Source organism: Cavia porcellus, unplaced genomic scaffold (assembly GCF_034190915.1).
Source record: "Cavia porcellus strain 051 isolate PalLab524CR breed Dunkin Hartley unplaced genomic scaffold, mCavPor4.1 scaffold_1, whole genome shotgun sequence".
Taxonomy (NCBI): Eukaryota; Metazoa; Chordata; class Mammalia; order Rodentia; family Caviidae; genus Cavia; species Cavia porcellus.
In genome coordinates, this window is record NW_026947484.1 from 202,058,153 (window position 1) to 202,076,283 (window position 18,131).

The 18,131-nt window shown below is 56.2% G+C and overlaps 1 protein-coding gene across 1 annotated transcript in view; it reads right to left on the bottom strand.

Annotated features, from left to right (window-relative positions):
- Positions 1 to 16,792, bottom strand: part of Eeig1 (estrogen-induced osteoclastogenesis regulator 1) — a 30,455-nt gene extending 13,663 nt beyond the window's left edge. Inside the window, exon 1 of the mRNA XM_003470745.5 lies at positions 16,239 to 16,792. Within this exon, the coding sequence (XP_003470793.1) occupies positions 16,239 to 16,384 (146 nt within the window). The 5' untranslated portion in view covers positions 16,385 to 16,792. The remainder of the gene's footprint in view (positions 1 to 16,238) is intronic.
- Positions 16,793 to 18,131: the final 1,339 nt, after the last annotated feature.

The following is an 18,131-nucleotide window of genomic DNA, read 5'->3' on the forward strand; positions in this document are numbered from 1 at the left end:
GAAGGTGAGCAGGGCAAGACCAGGGATCACGGGATCTGCTCGGGGCCTCCCTCCTGTTTGCACAGCAGTCTATCAGATGTCACCACTCCCACAGGAAAAGGCTTCGAGGGTAAAACCAACACCACACAGTGCCACTACCATGCCTGGACCTACAACACTGGCAGATGGCTGTATTCTTGGCTCTCTTTATGGATGACGAAAGTCAGCCAGCTTGGAAATGCTGCACAGTTCACCCAAGTGTCAGAGCTGTGGGCAGCAGAGCTGTATTGGCCCCGGGCCCTTCGGTGTCCAGGGTCCTGGGTCACCTCCAGGACTGCAGGGCTCCCTCATTGGATCCAGGGCCCATCAGTACACACCCTCAGATGGCTAGATGGGGCCCCAAGCACAAGGTGGGGCAATGAGGTAGGGTGAGGGGTGCTCATAAACAAAAGCAGGAGAGGGAGGCCAAGGCAGGAGGATCGCCCTGAGTTTGAGGCCAGTCTGAAACACAAAGTGAGATTCTTTCAAAAACCAAATACAACAATAAAGAGTAAGGAAGGCAAGTGCCAAGCAGAGAGCTGTGGGCCCTGGAGCAGGTAAGGCCAGGTCATGTTTGAGGAAATCTCGGCCTTGATTCATTCAAAATCTTTGATGTCAGACACAATTGATGGCCCTACACACTAAGCAGTAAACCAAGGAAGAAGGGCTGGGGATACAGCTTAGCAGCACAGCGCCTGCCTGGCAAGCGTGAGGTCCTGAGTTCGATTCCCAGTTCCCCCTTGGAAACTGTAAAAAAGGAAAGTCCAGGCGTGGAGAGGCTACTGGCTAGCAGTTGGTAGGAGACAGAAGTAAGCAAGGTGAGTCTAGAGGAGATAAGTGCTATGAGTAAAATGAACTGAGTGAGGAAGTAAGCGCTGTGTGGACAAGGGGGACATGCAGGAAAGATGACCAAGGAAGGTCTTCATGGCAAGGTGACAATTGAAACAAAGAGCTGAAGGGGGTGACTAGGAGCCACATAAGATACCTGGAGAAGTGCAATCCAGGTATAAGGAGCAGCAAGTGCAAAGACCTGCACCAGGAATGCACCTGACCTGGGTGCAGAGGAGTGAAGTGGTCAGTGTGGCTGGAGCAGGGACAGTGAGGAGCAGAGTGGGCAGAAAAGGGACCACAAAGCCTTAACCTCAAGCTTACAAGGGAGCCAGGTGGAAAAGCTGGGAACTGTGAGCATCTGCATATGTGTAAGGGGCCCCAGGGCAGCTGGGCAAAACCAGGAACCAATCAAATGTGCTACAGAGAAATAACTGTCCAATAGCATGGAGCAGACAACTGCTAGAAGGAAGGGGATGGAGGCAGGGAGATCTGTGCTCCCCAGCAGGGAATGACAACCCCCTTACCTGTGGGACAAGCAAGACGCAAAAGGAACTTATTCTTTCTTCTTCCCAGTACTGGAAATTGAACTCAGGACCCTGCATTTGTTGAGCACACACTTGGCCACCGAGCTACATCCCGGGCCCAGAAAGGGCTTTATTCACTTTTTTTTGGGGGGGGGGGAGAATTGAACTCACAACCTCGAGCTTGGCAGGCAGGTGCTTATGCCACTGAGCTAAATCCCCGGGGCTTCATTCTTATAAAAATTTTAAAAAAGGTTTTTTTTTTTTTTTTTTTTTTGACACAGGTCTCATTACATAGCCCAGGATGGCCTCAAACTCATGGCAATCCTATTGCCTCAGCCTCTCCAGTGCTGGGATTTCAGGCACACACCACACACTGGGCCTTATTTACTTTCTTAAACTGGCAAATGCAGCTGTCCATGTACAGAGGAAAGGGGAGATGCTCATGTCACACTGTGCAGACTGGGCCTGCCAGGGGCCAAGGGCCCACATGTAGCAGCAACATCAATCTCTCCAGTGACCCCTGACATAGTGAGCAGCTTTCCTTTCCTGAATTAGCGAAAACTAAACGGAAGAAAAGGCATCAATTAAACATTTATTAGGAAAATAGGACCACTCGCTCTGCAGGACAGGCAGAATGGCACGAGTGAAGTGCTGGCTTTAATCCTTAGCACCAAGAAGAAAAAGTCCAATAACAAAGCCAAGGCCACTGTTTTAACCTAGGGACGTGCTGGTTCCCTGGATAAGTGGCTCATTCGCACTGGAAGAAGGGGACACTAGCCAGAGGGAAGGGGACAGGGGATAGCTGCAGGTCCGACCATGGTGCAGATGTGGGGTGCCAGGGCCACTTTCTTGGTTCTTGTCTAAGAGTTATCCCCATAAAATTTAAATTGAAAAAGAAAAATTTGGGATGACAATGCGCGATGTACCACTGTTGACTGATGTGTTCTGAAATTCTTTTCTCTTTGAAATAAAATGGATTTGAGACAAAAAAGAAAAGAACTGTTTATGAACAGAGGGAAGCTGCACCACAGCTGCCTAACCTGGGCCTGGCCCACACCTACCCGCCAAAGCACGTCCTGTTGGGTGCCCATGATCTGCTGGCAGGGCAGGGTGCCTGCCTGCATGGCGTGGCTGGGCGGCCCTCCCAGCCCAGTTTCAGGGTGTGCTTTCAGCTCCCCACTGCCTGCCAGGGACAGGTAATTACAGAGACGGGTTTCGTTTTTAGCTTTAAGATGTACAATTAGACGTGCAAATCCCAGCAAGGCAGGGCAAGCCCTCCACCCACTGCAGCCACTGTGGTTATCACAGAGGCCCGATTCAGCTATTTCTGAGTTGTCCTAAAATAGAGCTGAGCACCCCACCAGACTAGTGTCCTCAGAATTCCCCAGAGCTCTTCTGGGCCCCGGGCGACTAGCCTAGCCACCCTACCTGACCCGCCGGCCCCTTCCCAGGCCTCCAGGCCAGGCAGTGTAGAGACCAGGACCTGAATACTGAGCTGGGCCTCCACAATGCACCAGCAGATGTAGGGTCCCTGTCAGCTTGGAGTGGGGCACCGAGTGAGTTCACCTTCTGGAGGAGTTCCCAGCCTTCTGGGGGAGGCAGGCATTACCCAGGACATGACTGTCAGCTGCTGGGGTCTCAGGGGAGAAGGGCTACAAGGGTCCTGAAGTGGAGCATGGACAGTGAGTCTTAGGCAGTGGTGTCAGAGCCAGACCCCAAATCTGAAGCTGGGGTGAAGATTCATTCTGGAGAATGATGCCCTGGGCAGCGGGAAGACCCAGAAGAAGGGCGTGGCACTCTCTCAGGGCAGCAGAAAGAAGGCTGGGGGTGGGGTGAGACTGCCAAGCAACAGGGAGGTGAGCCTCAGCTGGCCCTGAAAAGGGGCTCTATTGCCTGCCCACAGGCTGTAGGAGCACCCCACGGTGCAGAGGCGGTGATTCTATGGTTTCCTTTCTTCACTGCTCACCCCAAGGGGATGCAACGCCTTCTGCCAACAAGGTCTGTGTGGCTGCCTCTTCCTAGCATTCACCTCACCATGCCTCAGGACACCAGGCCCAGCAGCTGGCTATCATCAGGAACCCATGCAGACAGGGACATCTCTGTCACCTCTCTCTCCTAGGCCAGGATGGAGCTGGCAGAGGGCTGTGCTCTGTGTTCTCGCTTTGGAACATGATCCTCTTAGGTACACCTTTAATCAGTACCAAAATGATTCTAGGGCTTAAACTTGCTCAGCCAGACAGCTGCTCTGCCCACAGCCTGGCTACAGGCCTGTGAGGTGTGTAGCACTCATCTTTGTTTTCCAGACAAGGAAACTGAGGCACACTGAGGGTGGACCAGACCCAAAGTGATGCACACCACCATGGATCACAGCCTGATATCACAGCCATCACAGCCACCTCTTCATCCTGATCTTCAGTTAGCTGCCCTCAAAAGCAGGAAGCTAAGTAGTGCTCCCTCTCCCAGCAAGGAAGGTTCCTAAAGAGACCTGGATGCTGTGAAGGTGACCGGCCAGGCTGAAGTGAGATGCTAACCCCAGCTTCTCAGACCTTGACATTTGAGGCTCACAGCAGGAGATGCCCAGAGTCTGCCCTCCACCATTCCTGGAGGTCAGCTTCTTGCCTAGCACTGACCAGGCCTCACAGTGTCACTCTCTGGCAAGCAACGAGATCCCAGAGCTATGGCAGCCCCAGGTTCCTGCCAAGAGACCAGTGGGCCTGTGGGCATCTTCTCCCCAGAGCTAGGCTAAGGTGCACACAGGTGGCAGTCATCACAGAAGCAGAGGGCCAGGCAAAGGGAACCCTGGGGATCCTTGGGGTGACCTAGCTCGTGGTAAAGGCTCCAAGGGGACCCCACAGCCACTCTCAGACCTCACATTCCAGCTGAGGGCACCCACTGGTGCCTCTGCTTAGCACCCTGTGCTCAGCACAGGGTCTGGTCCTGGAAGGAACAGGTGCTGAACTCACAAAGTGGGGGTACAAGGCCTGGCAGAACAGGGGTTCCCAGACTTGAGTGAACACAGATGCAGCCACCAGCTTGTCACACATGAGGATGCCCAGGATGCCCTGCCAGAAGTATGACTGTCAGACAGAGCTCCTGCACTTGCGCTGCCCACACACTGTGGGATATTTAGCAGTACCCTGCCAAGGACAAGCTCAGGGATGACAGCCTAAAAACCCGTCCAGACTTTGCTCAATCACCATAGGTGACTAATTGCTGCAGACCCTGCAAGTACTGTGAAACCCAGGTGACCTGGAACAGGGAGCAGGGTACCCGACAGAGCTGTATCTCCCTGGGGGACTCAGGACTTGCCAGCCCAGTCGCACTCAAGGTTCTTGAGAGGGCTGGTCCCTGAGCAGCCCCTGTAAGAAGAGGTCTCCAGAGCAAGCTCGATCACACAAGTCTCTGCCCACTGCCTAGCCCTACTCACGGGGTCATGCCCGTGCCTAGCCGGGTCCCAGGAGCCAATTCCTGGAGGAGCAAGAGGCTGTAGTGATGCAATCTAGGTTCCTGGCTGATGAAAGCCAGCCCAGGCTGGGAGAGCGAGAGTCTAATAAGGAAACAATTTAAATCCACAACATCTGCCAGGGTTTCCCTGAAGAGACGTGAGTGTAGCTGCCTGGGGAGGGGCCCACCCCGCCCACCCCGCCCACCCGAGGACCAGCCAAGGCATCTAGCCAGGGGCTGTGGGGTGGAAGAGCCAACGTGGCAGCCCAGCAGCACAGGACACTGCCAGGAGTTCAGGGCCACATGCAGGGAAGCAACTCTTCCAGTGCTGGCAAGCCAACCCCTCCTCCCGCTCTGAGCCGAGAAGTTCCTAGAAGCCAAAGCACTTGCTGGTGCCTGACAACAGAGTGCTGGAGGAGCACCCTCGAGTCCCCAGCTGCTGCACCTGCTCTCTTGCCAGTGAGCCTGAGGATGGCTCAGGAGCACAGGTGGGCTGGAAGCACAGCTAACATGAGCAGGGGATCCAAGCCAGCACAAGAGATGGCCACATGGGATTCAGAAATTGAGCACAAAGGATCAGAGGGTGGTGGGCTGCTCAGGCCTCCTAGGGAAGCAGCGGAGTTAGGAGGAAGGGTTCAGACACACCTGACTTCTGAATGCTGCGGACCTTCAAAAAACCCAGCCCAGACAGGTGCCAGCTGCTACCCTGCTCTGCCTTGTCTCCTGAGCCCTGGATTCTCAACTGACCCAGGGATCACTCCTGCTGGCTCTTACAGCCCATTGGACAGCAGGTTTAAGAATCCAAAGTAAACTGCTGGTCTGACCAAGTGCTGGTCCAACCTTTCATACCTGGGCAAAAGTGCCCGCACTTCCTTGTGTAGCCCAGCCTGGCTGTTTCCTGAGTGCCCTCCCGTGTGCGCTAGCGTGCTTCCTGGGCACCAACTTTCTGCTTCTACTCCTCAGATCAGGACACTGACACCCAAGGAATCCAAGTCATTGTATACCACATAAACGGCAGTGCTGAGACGTGGTCTGCATCCTGGGCTCCATTCTGCAGGATTCCTGGGAAGCTTCCAAAGCAGGGGAGCCACTCTCGGGACCCTGACAGCACAAGTATCCATCAGGCCTGGCTCAGGGCCCTGTGTTTTGTGGGCTGACCCTTCACTGTGAATATTCGTGCTAAGGAAAGATGGGTTTGGGGGCCAGGTCATGCACGTGTGACTTGAGCCAATTCCATCAAGAGCTGCAGGTGATGGGAACAAGGTGGGCCAATCCAGGTTAGAGAAGAAAGTGGTAGCCGCTTCCCAGCAGGGAGGCCCTGAACAACTGCCTGAGATCAGCCTCCGCCCTCCTGGGCCCCTCCTTCATGTCAGCAAGCGTCAGGCATTGGTCCAAGAGCTGTCCCTGGCTGACATTCTGGAACCCATAGCCCAGGCAGGGAAGTCACCTGACCAAAATCTCTTGGCTGGGAGTACTCTATGATCTGAACTCAAGACTGCCCCAGAGTGCCAGGCTGGACCCCCTTGCCAAGTCTGGGGTAAGCCAGAGGCTCCAAAAATTCAAAGAGCATGTCACGCTAAGTTTCAGTAGCAACTTCCCCTCCCAGGCAGGACTCATGATGATAGCAAATGGAGCTGCAGGGCTAGCTGTGCTCAGGGACTTCCGTTCCTGCACCTGTCAGACTCAGCAGGCCGTTCAGAGTCATGGGGACACAGAGACTGGGGCCCAGGGCCTCCGTCACACCCTGCCTCTGTCTTGTCCTGCTGCTCCAGGGCCTGGTACAACCAGGGCAGGCACCTGTGCTGAACAGGGGAAGGGTCTGCAGCCTTTCAGAAGTAACTGCAGAGAGGCACCTCAAGCTCCTCTCAGAAGCATATAGTCCAGGAAGCAGGCCCAGTCCCTTGACTGAGTCCCTTCCCCTTCCTGCCTGAGGACCATGCAGTGTCATTTCCCTAGAGCCTGAACTGAGCTGGGACATCAGAGAGGTGGGCTGGCAGGTGGCCCAGGCACATGTGGCCACTCCTGGTGGATTCACATCTAGAGGGTGTTTAATTCACCAGAAGAAGCACAGGAGGGGTGGGGAGGGAGCCCCATTCCCAGGGCCAATTCCTCCAATGACTGGACTCAGGTTACAGGGATACCTTTCATCCAAGCTCATTCAGGGGCACCCTAGCACGAGCGGGCTTCCTCTTCCTGGTCTTGCTTTCTGAGACAGGCCTCTGCTGTTTCTCGCTGCTTCCCCTCCCCGAGGATGGTGCCTAGTACACGGTGGGTGCTCAGAGGGATCTTATGACCAAATGAGAGCCCCTCATACCCCTGAGTCCTCAGGGCTCCTGCTAAGTCTTCCTAAGCTACCTCCAGGTAGGGACTTCCCTGGCTGGCTGAGCCTTGTTCTCCACAGAGCCCAAAGGTCAGGGTCAGGGATCACTATCTTCCCTGGATCTGCCGCCTAGGTGTGCCCACTGATCCACGCAGTACTTCCCTTGACTTCCTGGCCTTCCAAGGTGACCCCAAGATAATCAGAGATTGCTCAGCCAGAGTCACTTTTCCTCCAGTCCAGCACTGACCTAGACCTGTTTTTCCAGCTCTCAAGAGATTCCAACCGCAGGACAAACGGCTCAGGGTCATACAGGACACGAGGCCCTGATTCATTGGTCTCCACCTCTTCCCTGGCCACCTGATTCTCTGCAGACTCATGGACAATGCAGAGCCAGCCTCCAATTCCACGCACACTTAGCACTTCCTCCTATGGGGTTGGCTGAGCGGGATGCTGTGATGCATCCCAATGGGCCTGCCTGGTCCTCCTCCTCCACAATGAGGAGGGCTGGTTTAACAAGAGGGCCCAGCTCTAACAAGAGATCATCCTCATCCTTTTGATCGAACTCATGACCTAGCGCTTGCCAGGCAGGTGCTTATGCCACTGAGCTAAACCCCCAGCAACAAGCGATCATCTTTAGCTTTAGCTGACACAGACCTCTTTAGATCTGCTGCGGCCCAGAGCAGCCTTCTTCAGCACTCAGGGAGAGCACATCCCAGGCCAATCCCCAGCCCGGCTCGGGACCAGTGCGGAGGAATGGCAACTCGCCTGCCTACTCTGCTCATTCTAGGACAGGGATGTGGCTGAGGGTCTCCCCCTATGCATGAGAGTGACCCAACTCTAATCATAAAGTTCCAATGGGTGAACTACAGGAAGAGAGAAGAGGAACAACTTCAGGATGGCAGGAGAACAGAGACCTTTCCTTTCTGTCCCTACTTCTGGTCCCTTCCAATCATTACCCTCAACTGATACCAACTACGCCAGCCTTTACTGGGCATGTACCCTGTGCAGGACTATGATGGCTACAATCAGCATTTCTGTGCATCACAGAAGCACTCACTGCCCCATCCACAGCTAAGGAGAGCAAGGTTTGGGGATCCAGCAGGCTGGCAGCCCCATGAAGCCCCTAAGCCTTGGACCTGCCAAGTTCCACAGCCCGATGGGCTCTGCTGGGGTTTGCAAGAGGCAGGAGGAAAATCCCCAGCCCGAGGAGGCTGTCAGCAGCTGCCAAGATGAGCTTATTGCCTCACACACATCAGGTCAAACAGCTCAGGTCAGCCTGGCAGAAAAACCCAGGAAAGCCCCGAGGATCCCCTCCAGGGTGACTTGTGTCCAGATGGTTTTGGTGCCCACCAGGCTCCACCGGAGGTGGCAGCTCAAGGCTCACTTCTAGCAGAGCTGTGCCACTCATGGGCCATCACAGGCCAGAGCCCCTTTCCAGAGGCCAATGACCCGACTCGCACCTAAATGCTGAAAACTCTACACGCATGGCAGTGTGCGCTCCTGCTTAGCGCTGTCAGGGCCATGGTTCCTCTGGCACCAGAGCGGTAGCTTGCTCATCCTCCACTGCAGAGGATGCTGGGAGTTTTCCTTTCAGTCATCCTGGATGAGAAGCCACCTTTCGAAGCAGATTCTCACTCTGCCACTACTCTTTGTGGTTCTATGATACAAAGTGGACTCTGACCCGAACCCTGAAGGGTGGTTGGGCCCTTGCCTCCTCTCATAAGCTCCCTCCCAGGCTACTATCTGACCCTGGCCATCCCGGAGACCCTAGCCCAGTACCACGTCCCAGGGCCCAGGCAGACATGGATAGTGCCCAGAAAATCGTCACAGAGTGAGGTGGGGGAGTGCATGCCACAGGTGTGCAAAGACCAGCCAGAGACAGGAAGTGGTTGGTATGAGGTGAGGCCACTTTGCCATACTTCCGCCTTCCCTGGCACTAGTGGGTGGAGCTCCTGTCTTGGCAGGTTAGTCTTTCAGCTGCCGTGTGCCTCGAGTCCCAAGCAGGGAGCCACGATCAGCACTTGACAGGAGGAAGCGGAGGCTGCAAAGGTAGTGCCACTGGCCAGTCAGAGGCATTCAGCAGCTGCCAAGGTCCAAATGCAGGGCCTGTTGGGCCACAGCTTCTTCTCCTCCTCCCTAGCTGCTTATGAGACCACTGCCCCTGCAAGGAGCCCACAGAACTCCACCATCAGGCCCGCAGCAGCCTCTCAGTTACAGCCGTAGACCCCATGGTGGCACCCAGCTGCCTGGTATGCGGGAGAGACCTGTTCCTGACACCAGCTGGTACCTAGGGCACAGGGAGGGGAGGGCCTAGACTAAGCAGCTGGCTGTGGCTGCCACGGTCCAGCAGCCACACTGGTTCTGAGCCACGGGAGAAAAGCTTCAGCCTGGGACAGGGCCAACGCTCAGCAAGAGGCCCAGGCCTACGATGCAATGGAGGCCACTCCTGTCCATGAAGGGTCCACGGTCTGGGGAAGGAACTAGACACAGGGGTGCGGAGGGGGGAAGTAGAACCCTGAAATGAGAACTCACAGAAGTGACAAGGCTAAGGTGGCCAGGAATAGCTTTCCAAAGGAGGTGCTGTCGGGGCAGGAGTTCAGTAAATGGGGAGGTGGGGGACTGAGGAAGAGACAGTTGCAGGGCACAGAAGGAGCACCCCGAGGACCAAGGACGAGATAAGAGCCAAAGGGCTGCACAGTCTCATCTGCCACCAGCAGGCTAACGGCCAGAGCCCTGAGCCTCCCAAGGTAGCTGCCCTCTGCCTGTCAAAGCGGTCCCTGATCTGGTATAGCTGAGGGTGCTCCAGGGGGACAGGACCAAGCCAATGAGGTCTGGAAAGCAGGCCAACCCTGAGGCCCTGAGCCCAGACCCCAGGTGTGCTCCTTGTTGCTACGCCCTGGGACTTGTGAGTGAACCTGATTGGGAGCCACCCTCTCTGCGACACTGCATCAGTGCTGGCCCCCAGAGGAGTGGCAGTTGCCACGGGAGCAAGTGAGGTACACCATCTGGCCCACCATGGTGACTCAGGCTGGGGCCAGGAGCCAAGCTGGATGTCTGACAGGTATTATCTCACCACGTCCTCTGGAGAACACTGTGAGGCAGACAGCTCAGCCCTACCTCTGGGGAAGTCTCAGAGGAGGCTGGAGCTGAGCCCCTTGCCCAACGTCATAGGCAAAGGCAGGCAGACTGGATAGAGGGACAGGCAGTAACCAAACAGGCCAAGTTCCCTATCAGAGCTTATCCTGCCAAACACCAAAATAAGCTGGCAGTGGGACTGGGGGCTGTCCCCCGCCAGTCAGTCTGGGCCTGCACTGGAGAGCTCTTCCAAGCCCAGGGTCAAGAGAGGCTTAGAGTAAAGCCCAAAGGTTTGCAATGCAGCCCTGTCAAAGCACCACAGACAGGCTACACAGGCTTTCAGAGCCCAGGGCCAGGTCTGGCATCCCTCAATCCCGAGCAGAGGTGGATGAGGAGTCACACATCCCCTCTGCACTCACCTTAGCTTCACGTCTTTTTTAAACTAACCCGTCTCTGCTGCTCAATCCTTTCTGAGGCTCCCTGGCAGGTAAGGACAGATGTACAGGCTGCAGATGTAAATCCCTGCCTGGTCTTTGACTCTGCCTGCCCACACACCTAGTCCTAGGCTTCTGAGGCCCATGAGTGGTTTCACCAGTGGCCACCCAAGGGCACAAGTAGGGTCCCTCGAAAGCAAATTAGGACTTCCAGGTACAAACAAGCAGGGTTCAAAGTCATCCAAGGCCTCAGAGCCATCCCTGGGCAAGGAGAGCCAACAGGCGAGATGTATGACTGCTCTAAGAACCTTTGGCTAGCATGGCTTGGAGATGGAGATCAACGCTAGGAACAGGCCTCAGGGAATAGCCTTGACCCCACTAAGCCAGATCACCTCAGGTTAGGACTGCTGGCAGGCAGGCAGGTAGCAGGGGCTGCCAGGTAGTACCTGTCAACAGTATGGCCAGCTGGCAGCAAAGGCCAGGTCCCTGGAGCAGACACTAAGGCCAGGCACAGGCAGGGCAGCCTCAGGCCTTACCAAGGCCATCAACAGCATTACCTGCCCTGGTTCCATAGCTCTGTTGCCCAAACTGGCCTGAAGCCTCCTGATCTCCTGGTCAGAGGACTTCTCTTCATGAGCCCCTCATGCAAGGTCTTCCACAGGGTCCACAATGGGCACTGAGGATGTGCCCTGGGCTCACGAGGAGTCCAGAAAGACAGCCCACATTGACGCAGCTGCAAATGAGCCAAACACTGCCACGCAGCACTGTTGTCCTATCTTCCAACTTAAAAGAAACTGAAAGTCCAGATTTTTATGTGGGTCAACAACTAGGAGCACTGCATGAGTTGACAAAATCTTGGCTACATCTGGCCTTTTTGTACCCTCTGAATGTCTATCTTCCAGTAACTCTAGGCAACAAGCCCAGGATTAGGCCTTCAAGACAAGGACCCTATCTGGCTACTCAGCCTGCCACCACCCTGGCAGAGGGGTCTGCCAGGCCTGCCAGCCTGCAAGCCACCTCCTACTGGATCTCACCAGGTGTGGATCAGGCCTCAGTGCACCTTCTCTACCTGTCCCCCCACTCAACCCCGGGCTCCCAAGTCCAGGGAACAGTCTGGGACATCAACTCCCATCCTGCTTTCTCCAGGATCAAGTAAGTGCTCCCAGCCAGGGATCTCTACGCCAAAGGCTCAGGCACACTTCTAGCCTAGCCCCTCTACCCTCAAGGCTTCCACAGAGTGCCCCTTCCTCAGGGAAGCCCTCTTTGCCTATGTCTCATCAAGAGACAGTGAGCCCCACAAAGGCAAGGCCTGGGCCCTAATGTCAAGAGGCCAGGGCCCTGAGCAGAGAAATGCCTCCCTGCTGGTCTGCCAGGGTCTAGTGGGATCCACAATGACCCACCCTATATCCAGCTGGCTCCAAAGTTCCTCTGAGGCACACCACAGTGCAGGGCGGTCTGGTCCCACTCACCTGTGGAAGCCTAGCACCAGTAAGTGCTCAGTCAAGAGTGGCATGGGGACCCATTCTTGCCCCTTCATCCTCCCTGATGCATTCAGCTTCCAAGCCCTGCACTGAGCAGGAAAGTGGATGCCCCGCCCATCTCAAAGGTTCCCCGCACCTCCACACTCCTGCTCCCCTCATCCTCCGGGACAGGACTGGGTACCTCTCTCCACCTTGCCTTCCTATAGCTCCATTCCAGGATATTCCTGAGAGCAAGCCATGCATGGTAGTGGACCTGAGTGGCATTCCACAGCCTCTTCCAAGGAGGGCAGGCAAGGGACAGCCCTGTCAAGTGTGTGTGAGGAAAGACCAGTCAGTCTGAGCTCCCCTGATCACACGGCCTCCAGCTGCATAGCTGACCTGCCTAAGATGATGGACCTCTGCAGCCTCCCATCTGGGTGGGCACCAGTCCATGCCACAGAAAGAGGGCAGTGCCTGTGAGGTGAGCACCCAGGCGCTCCTTCAGAAGTCTGGCCAAATAAACCCCACCAAAGGCCAACAGAGTGCTCCAAGCTGCTAGGGAAGAAAAGGACAGGGAAGCAGGCTCTCGAGTCTCGGGCTGCTTCTTGGACAGCCTGGAACACAAGTTCAGAGCTGGAGACGTTCCTGTGGCAACCTCTCTTTCCCACCCAGCCCACCTTCTCAGTGCAGAGTTGGGTACAGAGGTATAGGGGCAGAGATCAGGGCCACACTAGAGTCCAACTGGCTGTGCCATTTGCTTCTTCTGTGAGTGACCATACCAAGTCATTCTTTGTCCCAGGCTTCAATCTCTGCATCTGTCAGCTGAAAGGATGCTCTCTCCTTTATCTCCTCTTGGGGATGACATAAATCAGAACTTCACTTGCATTCCATCTCCTGGTACCACCAGCCAATGCATGGGACAAGCTAAAGGACCAGTACCAGCTGGGAACAGAGCCCCTGGGATACTGGGGATTATTCCTGCCCTAAAACTGCTTGCATAAGTTGGCTACTTCCCAACACACCAGACTGCACTAAGTTTCTGTATCCCTCCTGGGATGCCCTCTCCCCTGAAAACCTCCAGATGCCATTTGGATTCATCTGTCTGGGAAGCCTCTCTAAGGACCCTGGTGGATGCCACTGCACTTCAGTGCTAGCCCATCTACAGCAGTGACTTCAGCCCTGCTCCCACCTTATGATCCTGGGACTCTATCTTGGGTCTCCAAACTATTCAGCTCTGTCTCCTGTGCCACCCAACTCACTGAAAGGAGCTTTTTTCAAAGACCTATGGTGCCATGTGGAAGTGCTATAGCTACTTCTGAGGCATTCAAATTCAGGTTTTCTCCCTGCTGTTCTGCAACACCTGGTCCAACCACTTCAACCCTTTCTGAACCTAGAGTGGCCACCTGTCAATGGAGACAACAGCTTCAGCTCACAAGAGGTTGTGGGACTCAATAAAGCATGTGTCAGAGGCACTCAATCAGTCCCTACCATACAACAAACGCACACTCAAAGCTAGTTTGAACCAAATGACAGAAAAATTATTTTCCCAATTGGCATTTACCACCTAGAGACTAGTGTGTGCTTCACCTCTTTGCCTTAGGTGTCTCTCCAAAAGCGCCCGACAGGGTTCTGGAGATACCATTTGCAAAACACTCATAGGAGTGCCTGGGCGCTCACAACATATCGGCTGCGAGCATCATGCCTGTAAGGAGATGTTGGAAAGATGAGGTTGAGGAACAGTCCAATGCATCACCTGCTCTACCTGCTTAAATTGGGTCAGGCAGAGCTGTGTACCCAGCTGTTGCCATGGCACCCAACACAGGGAAACATACTCCAGCTAGGAGGGCGGATGCTGCAGGGGTGGGGCTTCGGCTGCTTCACTCAGAGTTGCCAGCACCAAGTCTGAGCCATCTCAGAGGTCCCTTGGGTTTGGGAAAATCACTGCTGGATCTGGGCCAAGGACCTAAACAGGTTCAGTCACTCCAGCCCCGTCCCCAACTTATAAACAATGCCCCCCTCCCCAGGTAGGGATCCTGGGCTACAGACCAGTGTGGGTAGAGGGAGCAAGAATCCAGGAACCTCAACTCCTGGACACAAGCCAAGGCAGCTCTGAACCGGCTTGAAGTCCTCTGCAGCCACACCTGCCAGCACCAAACCGGTAGCCCGCACCCACTAAGTGCCCAACCACGGGAGCCCTGTGTCAGTTCCTTTCTTCATGGCCCCACTCAGGTTTCATGCAGGCTTGGGCCTGGGAAAGGCTGTCTGGGCTCAGCTGGGTTTGGGAAATCAGAGGCCCCTTGCCAGAGGGGAAAAAGAGAAAACAGACATGGAATTCAGATCATGCGGGCTAAGACCTAGAACTTTCCAGACTTTCCTGGATGAGGGGGCAGGTTTAGAGCCACGGAGAGGCTGATAGGTAGGGTGACAGTGGTCACAGAGACTGGGAGGCTGGGGAGACCTCAGCCTGTGGCTCAATGTCAATTGCTTGATGGGATTCTTGGGGAGGGGAGTGCTGCCGATCTATGGGAGACCGAGAAGGGCTGGAGCCTAGGCGTCTCTGTTCACAGCAACCACAAATACTGCAGCATTTTGTCTGGGTGGGATATGGTACACAAATTACCCATGCCCCTCACAATCTAAAGAGTACGTCTCACTTCTCTGTTCTCCAAGAGGAAACTGAGGCTCAGAAGCACAAGAGGGTAGTGATCAAAAGTGCATCCTAAGCTGGAAACCAGGTTCTGCTGTATTAATGCAGGAAAACGACCCTGTGCCTCAGTTCTCACCCCTCTGTGGGTACCCCATCTCTACCTGGCTCCATGTCACAGTCAAGGGGTTGAGAGCAACAACTCCTGGCTCTTGACATCAGAGAGGTTAAGTAACTACAAAAAGCCCCCAGCCAGTGACTCGCCAACTCCAGGCCCCAGCTCTGAGCACAGTGGGCCACTGTGTGGGGTGACTGTAGGAGTCCAGGCAACTCGGGATCCCCTAAGCCCCTCCAAGAGGTAGTCTTTAGATGAAGTGCTCCTAGCAGACCAGGGAGCCAGGGCATGGAAAAGGTATCCACCACCAAAGTGCTGTGCAGCTCCCGGTAGAGTATTCAGTCTCCAAATTCATCCAACAGGTCTCCCAACAGGCCAAGTTCAGCTGATCACCACCTCTTTTGAGGTCTCTAGCAAGCCACTCACTCTCTTCCTTTTCATGGGCCTCAGTTTCTCTTATCTCTGAACTGTGGCAGCCCCTGCTCACTGGCCCCTCAAGGCCTGAGGAACAAAGGGCAGGCTAGGTGAGGTGGGGCAGCACATGCCAGGCCCTATCATGCATTGTCTACTGGAAATGCTCTGCAAGACTGACAGAAGAACTCTACCAGGCCCAGTTTCCAGAAGCAGAAACAAGAACCCAGAAGGAGCCAGGATCCAAGTGCCTAGCTGTCTGATTCCAAGGATCACTCCCGGCAAGCCAGGGCTGTGACTCCAGGTGGGCCAGTGAAGGATGGGCACCCTAGGAGCTCAGGCACCTTCAGCAATAAGTGGGCAGCTGGACCTGCCAGGATGGGGATCAACACAAAACCAAACTCAATCCGTAGAGAGGGCAGCAGCCTTCCTGACAAGGGCATTTGCAATGCAAAGCAGTCCAGCTTGGCCAGAGGACAGTGGCTCAGAGGGGGCTGGGCAGGTCAAAATTCAGCCACCATCTCCAGCCAGACCCCAGTGTGTCTGGGAGTGCCTGGGACGGGTTCTCTGCAATCACCAGCCAGAAAACCTGCACAGGCACAAGCATTACATCACGACAGTTCCAGGTGTAGCGGGGTGCAAGGTGGCCAGGAACACCCCTTCCCTGCTCTCCGGAAGCACAAATCCCCTGGTTCTCTATACTCGAGTCCACAGGGCAGACTTATCGTGGGCCACACGCAGAGCTCCAAAGGGTAGCTGCAAAAACAGACTCCCAGATAGCTAGCTGGTCACCTGCAAACAGGTGCCTGGCACTCTGCCAGCTTGTTCAGGCCCTGTCCAATTTTATCCTTGACACACGGATCCCCTGGGACCCCCTCATCCTAAGGAAAAACTACACACTGCCAAGCAGTTAGATCTCATCAGCCCCTTACCCTGCAGGCAGTAAATGTCCCGGCTCCTACCTTGAAGACAAACTGACAAAATCTCCACCATCTAGCAGCCGGACCTTGCAGAAAAGGACCCCATTCACGAAGGGGACCGCAGTCAGCTCCTCCAGGGTAAAAGTGGTTTGGAATTTGAATTTCTTTTTCTTCATCAAGAAAGCCATGAGCGAGTTCCCTGAGTCTGAAGCCCCAAAGGCAAAAAAAAAAAAAAAAAAAAAGCCGGGGGGGGGGGTTGCCAGAAATCCCCAGGATTCCTTTCTTTCCACCTCACCCCCTCCCCAAAAACGCCAGAGCCGTCTCCTGCCCAGATGGTGGCGGAGGCAGCAGCGGAGCGGGCGGAGATCGAAGTCTGGAGCTTCGGGTCTGAGGAACCAGTCCAGTGTCCACCGGCCAGCTGGCTTCACCCTCTGGGAGCCGGGTCTCCGAGAAGCTCGAAGCGGCTGGGGGCTTTGCCGGCCCGTAAACGGTGAGGCATGGCCCGGGAGGCCAGGGCAGGGGCGGCCGGCGGCGCACTAGCGGGTAGCATCCCGAGGGGCCCGGGAAGCTCACGCCGCGCGTCCCCGAGGACCGATGAGACTGCGAGGCCCGCGCAGCGCCGGTGCGATCGAGGTGCGCGCGGCCCCGCCTCCGCCCCCGCCCCCGCCCCGCTGGCGGCCGGGGGCGGTGCCTTCGCCGTGCTCGCCCCGCACCTGGGCCCTACGCCCTGCGCAGGTGAGGCAGAGACGGAGGCGGGTGGGGGCAGGGCACTCCCGCAGTGGCCCGGACTCTGGCGGCCTCGGGGAGGCGCGGCGGGCTGTCTGCGGGCCGGGAAGTCCGGCCTCCTCCGGGCGGGCACCGGGCCGGCTGCGGGCAGCGGGGGCGCCGCCTCCTCCTCGGTACTGGGACCCGCACCGCGGGCCCCGGCGGAACTAAGAAGCTCTACGGCTCGGCCGGTGGCTTCCGCCTCGCCCGCTGCCTCTGCCCAGCACCCCGCGAGCAGCAGTGCCGCCGCCTGCGCCCCCAATTGCAGCTGCCTGAGTCCGATGCTGCGCGCCGCCGCTCGGAGAATGCAGAGGCCCTGAGCGGCCGCCCGCCGAGCCGCGGGCGAGCGGGGCTGGGGCGGGTGCTGGCCGCTCATTCCGCCCGTGATTGGACGGCCCTTGGGGGCGAATGCAGAGCGTCATTGGTGGACAGTGGCGTGGGGCGGGACTCGTGGGAGCAGAGGGGGCTCGAAGCGCTTGGATTGGCGCACTGTGAGACTAGGCCCTCCTCCCCGGGAACGGCTGGGCTGGACCCGAGGGACTGGGAGAGGGGCCCGGGCTAGGCGAGAGGGTGGGAGGTTGCGGGGCGGGGAGGAGGGAGCGCGCGGACAGAAGAAAAAAAGAAACAATGACGGGGAGAAATTGGAAACTGGCAGAAACTGCCTTCCAAGGTCCTGCTGGCCTTGAGCGTTGAGCTCTAAAGTGGGCTTGGAAGATGAATGAATCCCATTTCTGTGAAGACGGCCACCCAGAGAGACGGATGGCCCGGGACCACGCGGGTCTGAGTCAGGGCAGAAATGTGCGAAAGCTCGGCGGCCGCGAGGTGATTTGGAGCAGTTTATCTCGTAGCCTTGTGACCCAGCTTGCTTTGTTGCAGGCTGTTGTCTAAGCCTCTTGCTGCCCTTTCATTTCTTGGATAGTTATAGCTGGTCTCTGGCTAGATGAACTCAGGAACAGTGAACATCTCGGGAGCCCCATATGTACCCCCCAGGTCCTCAGTATCATTCAGGTCCCTTAATGATTAGGGTCACTGCTCTGAGCCCGGTGGGGACCCAGTGAGAGGCCTAATAGGGTTGCTGTCTCTGACCCCTCCAAGCTTAAGGGTAGGTGGACATAAGGCAGCCCTTGGGAAGAAAAGTGAGGGAGGTTAGGAGGGGCATTGGGAATCCAG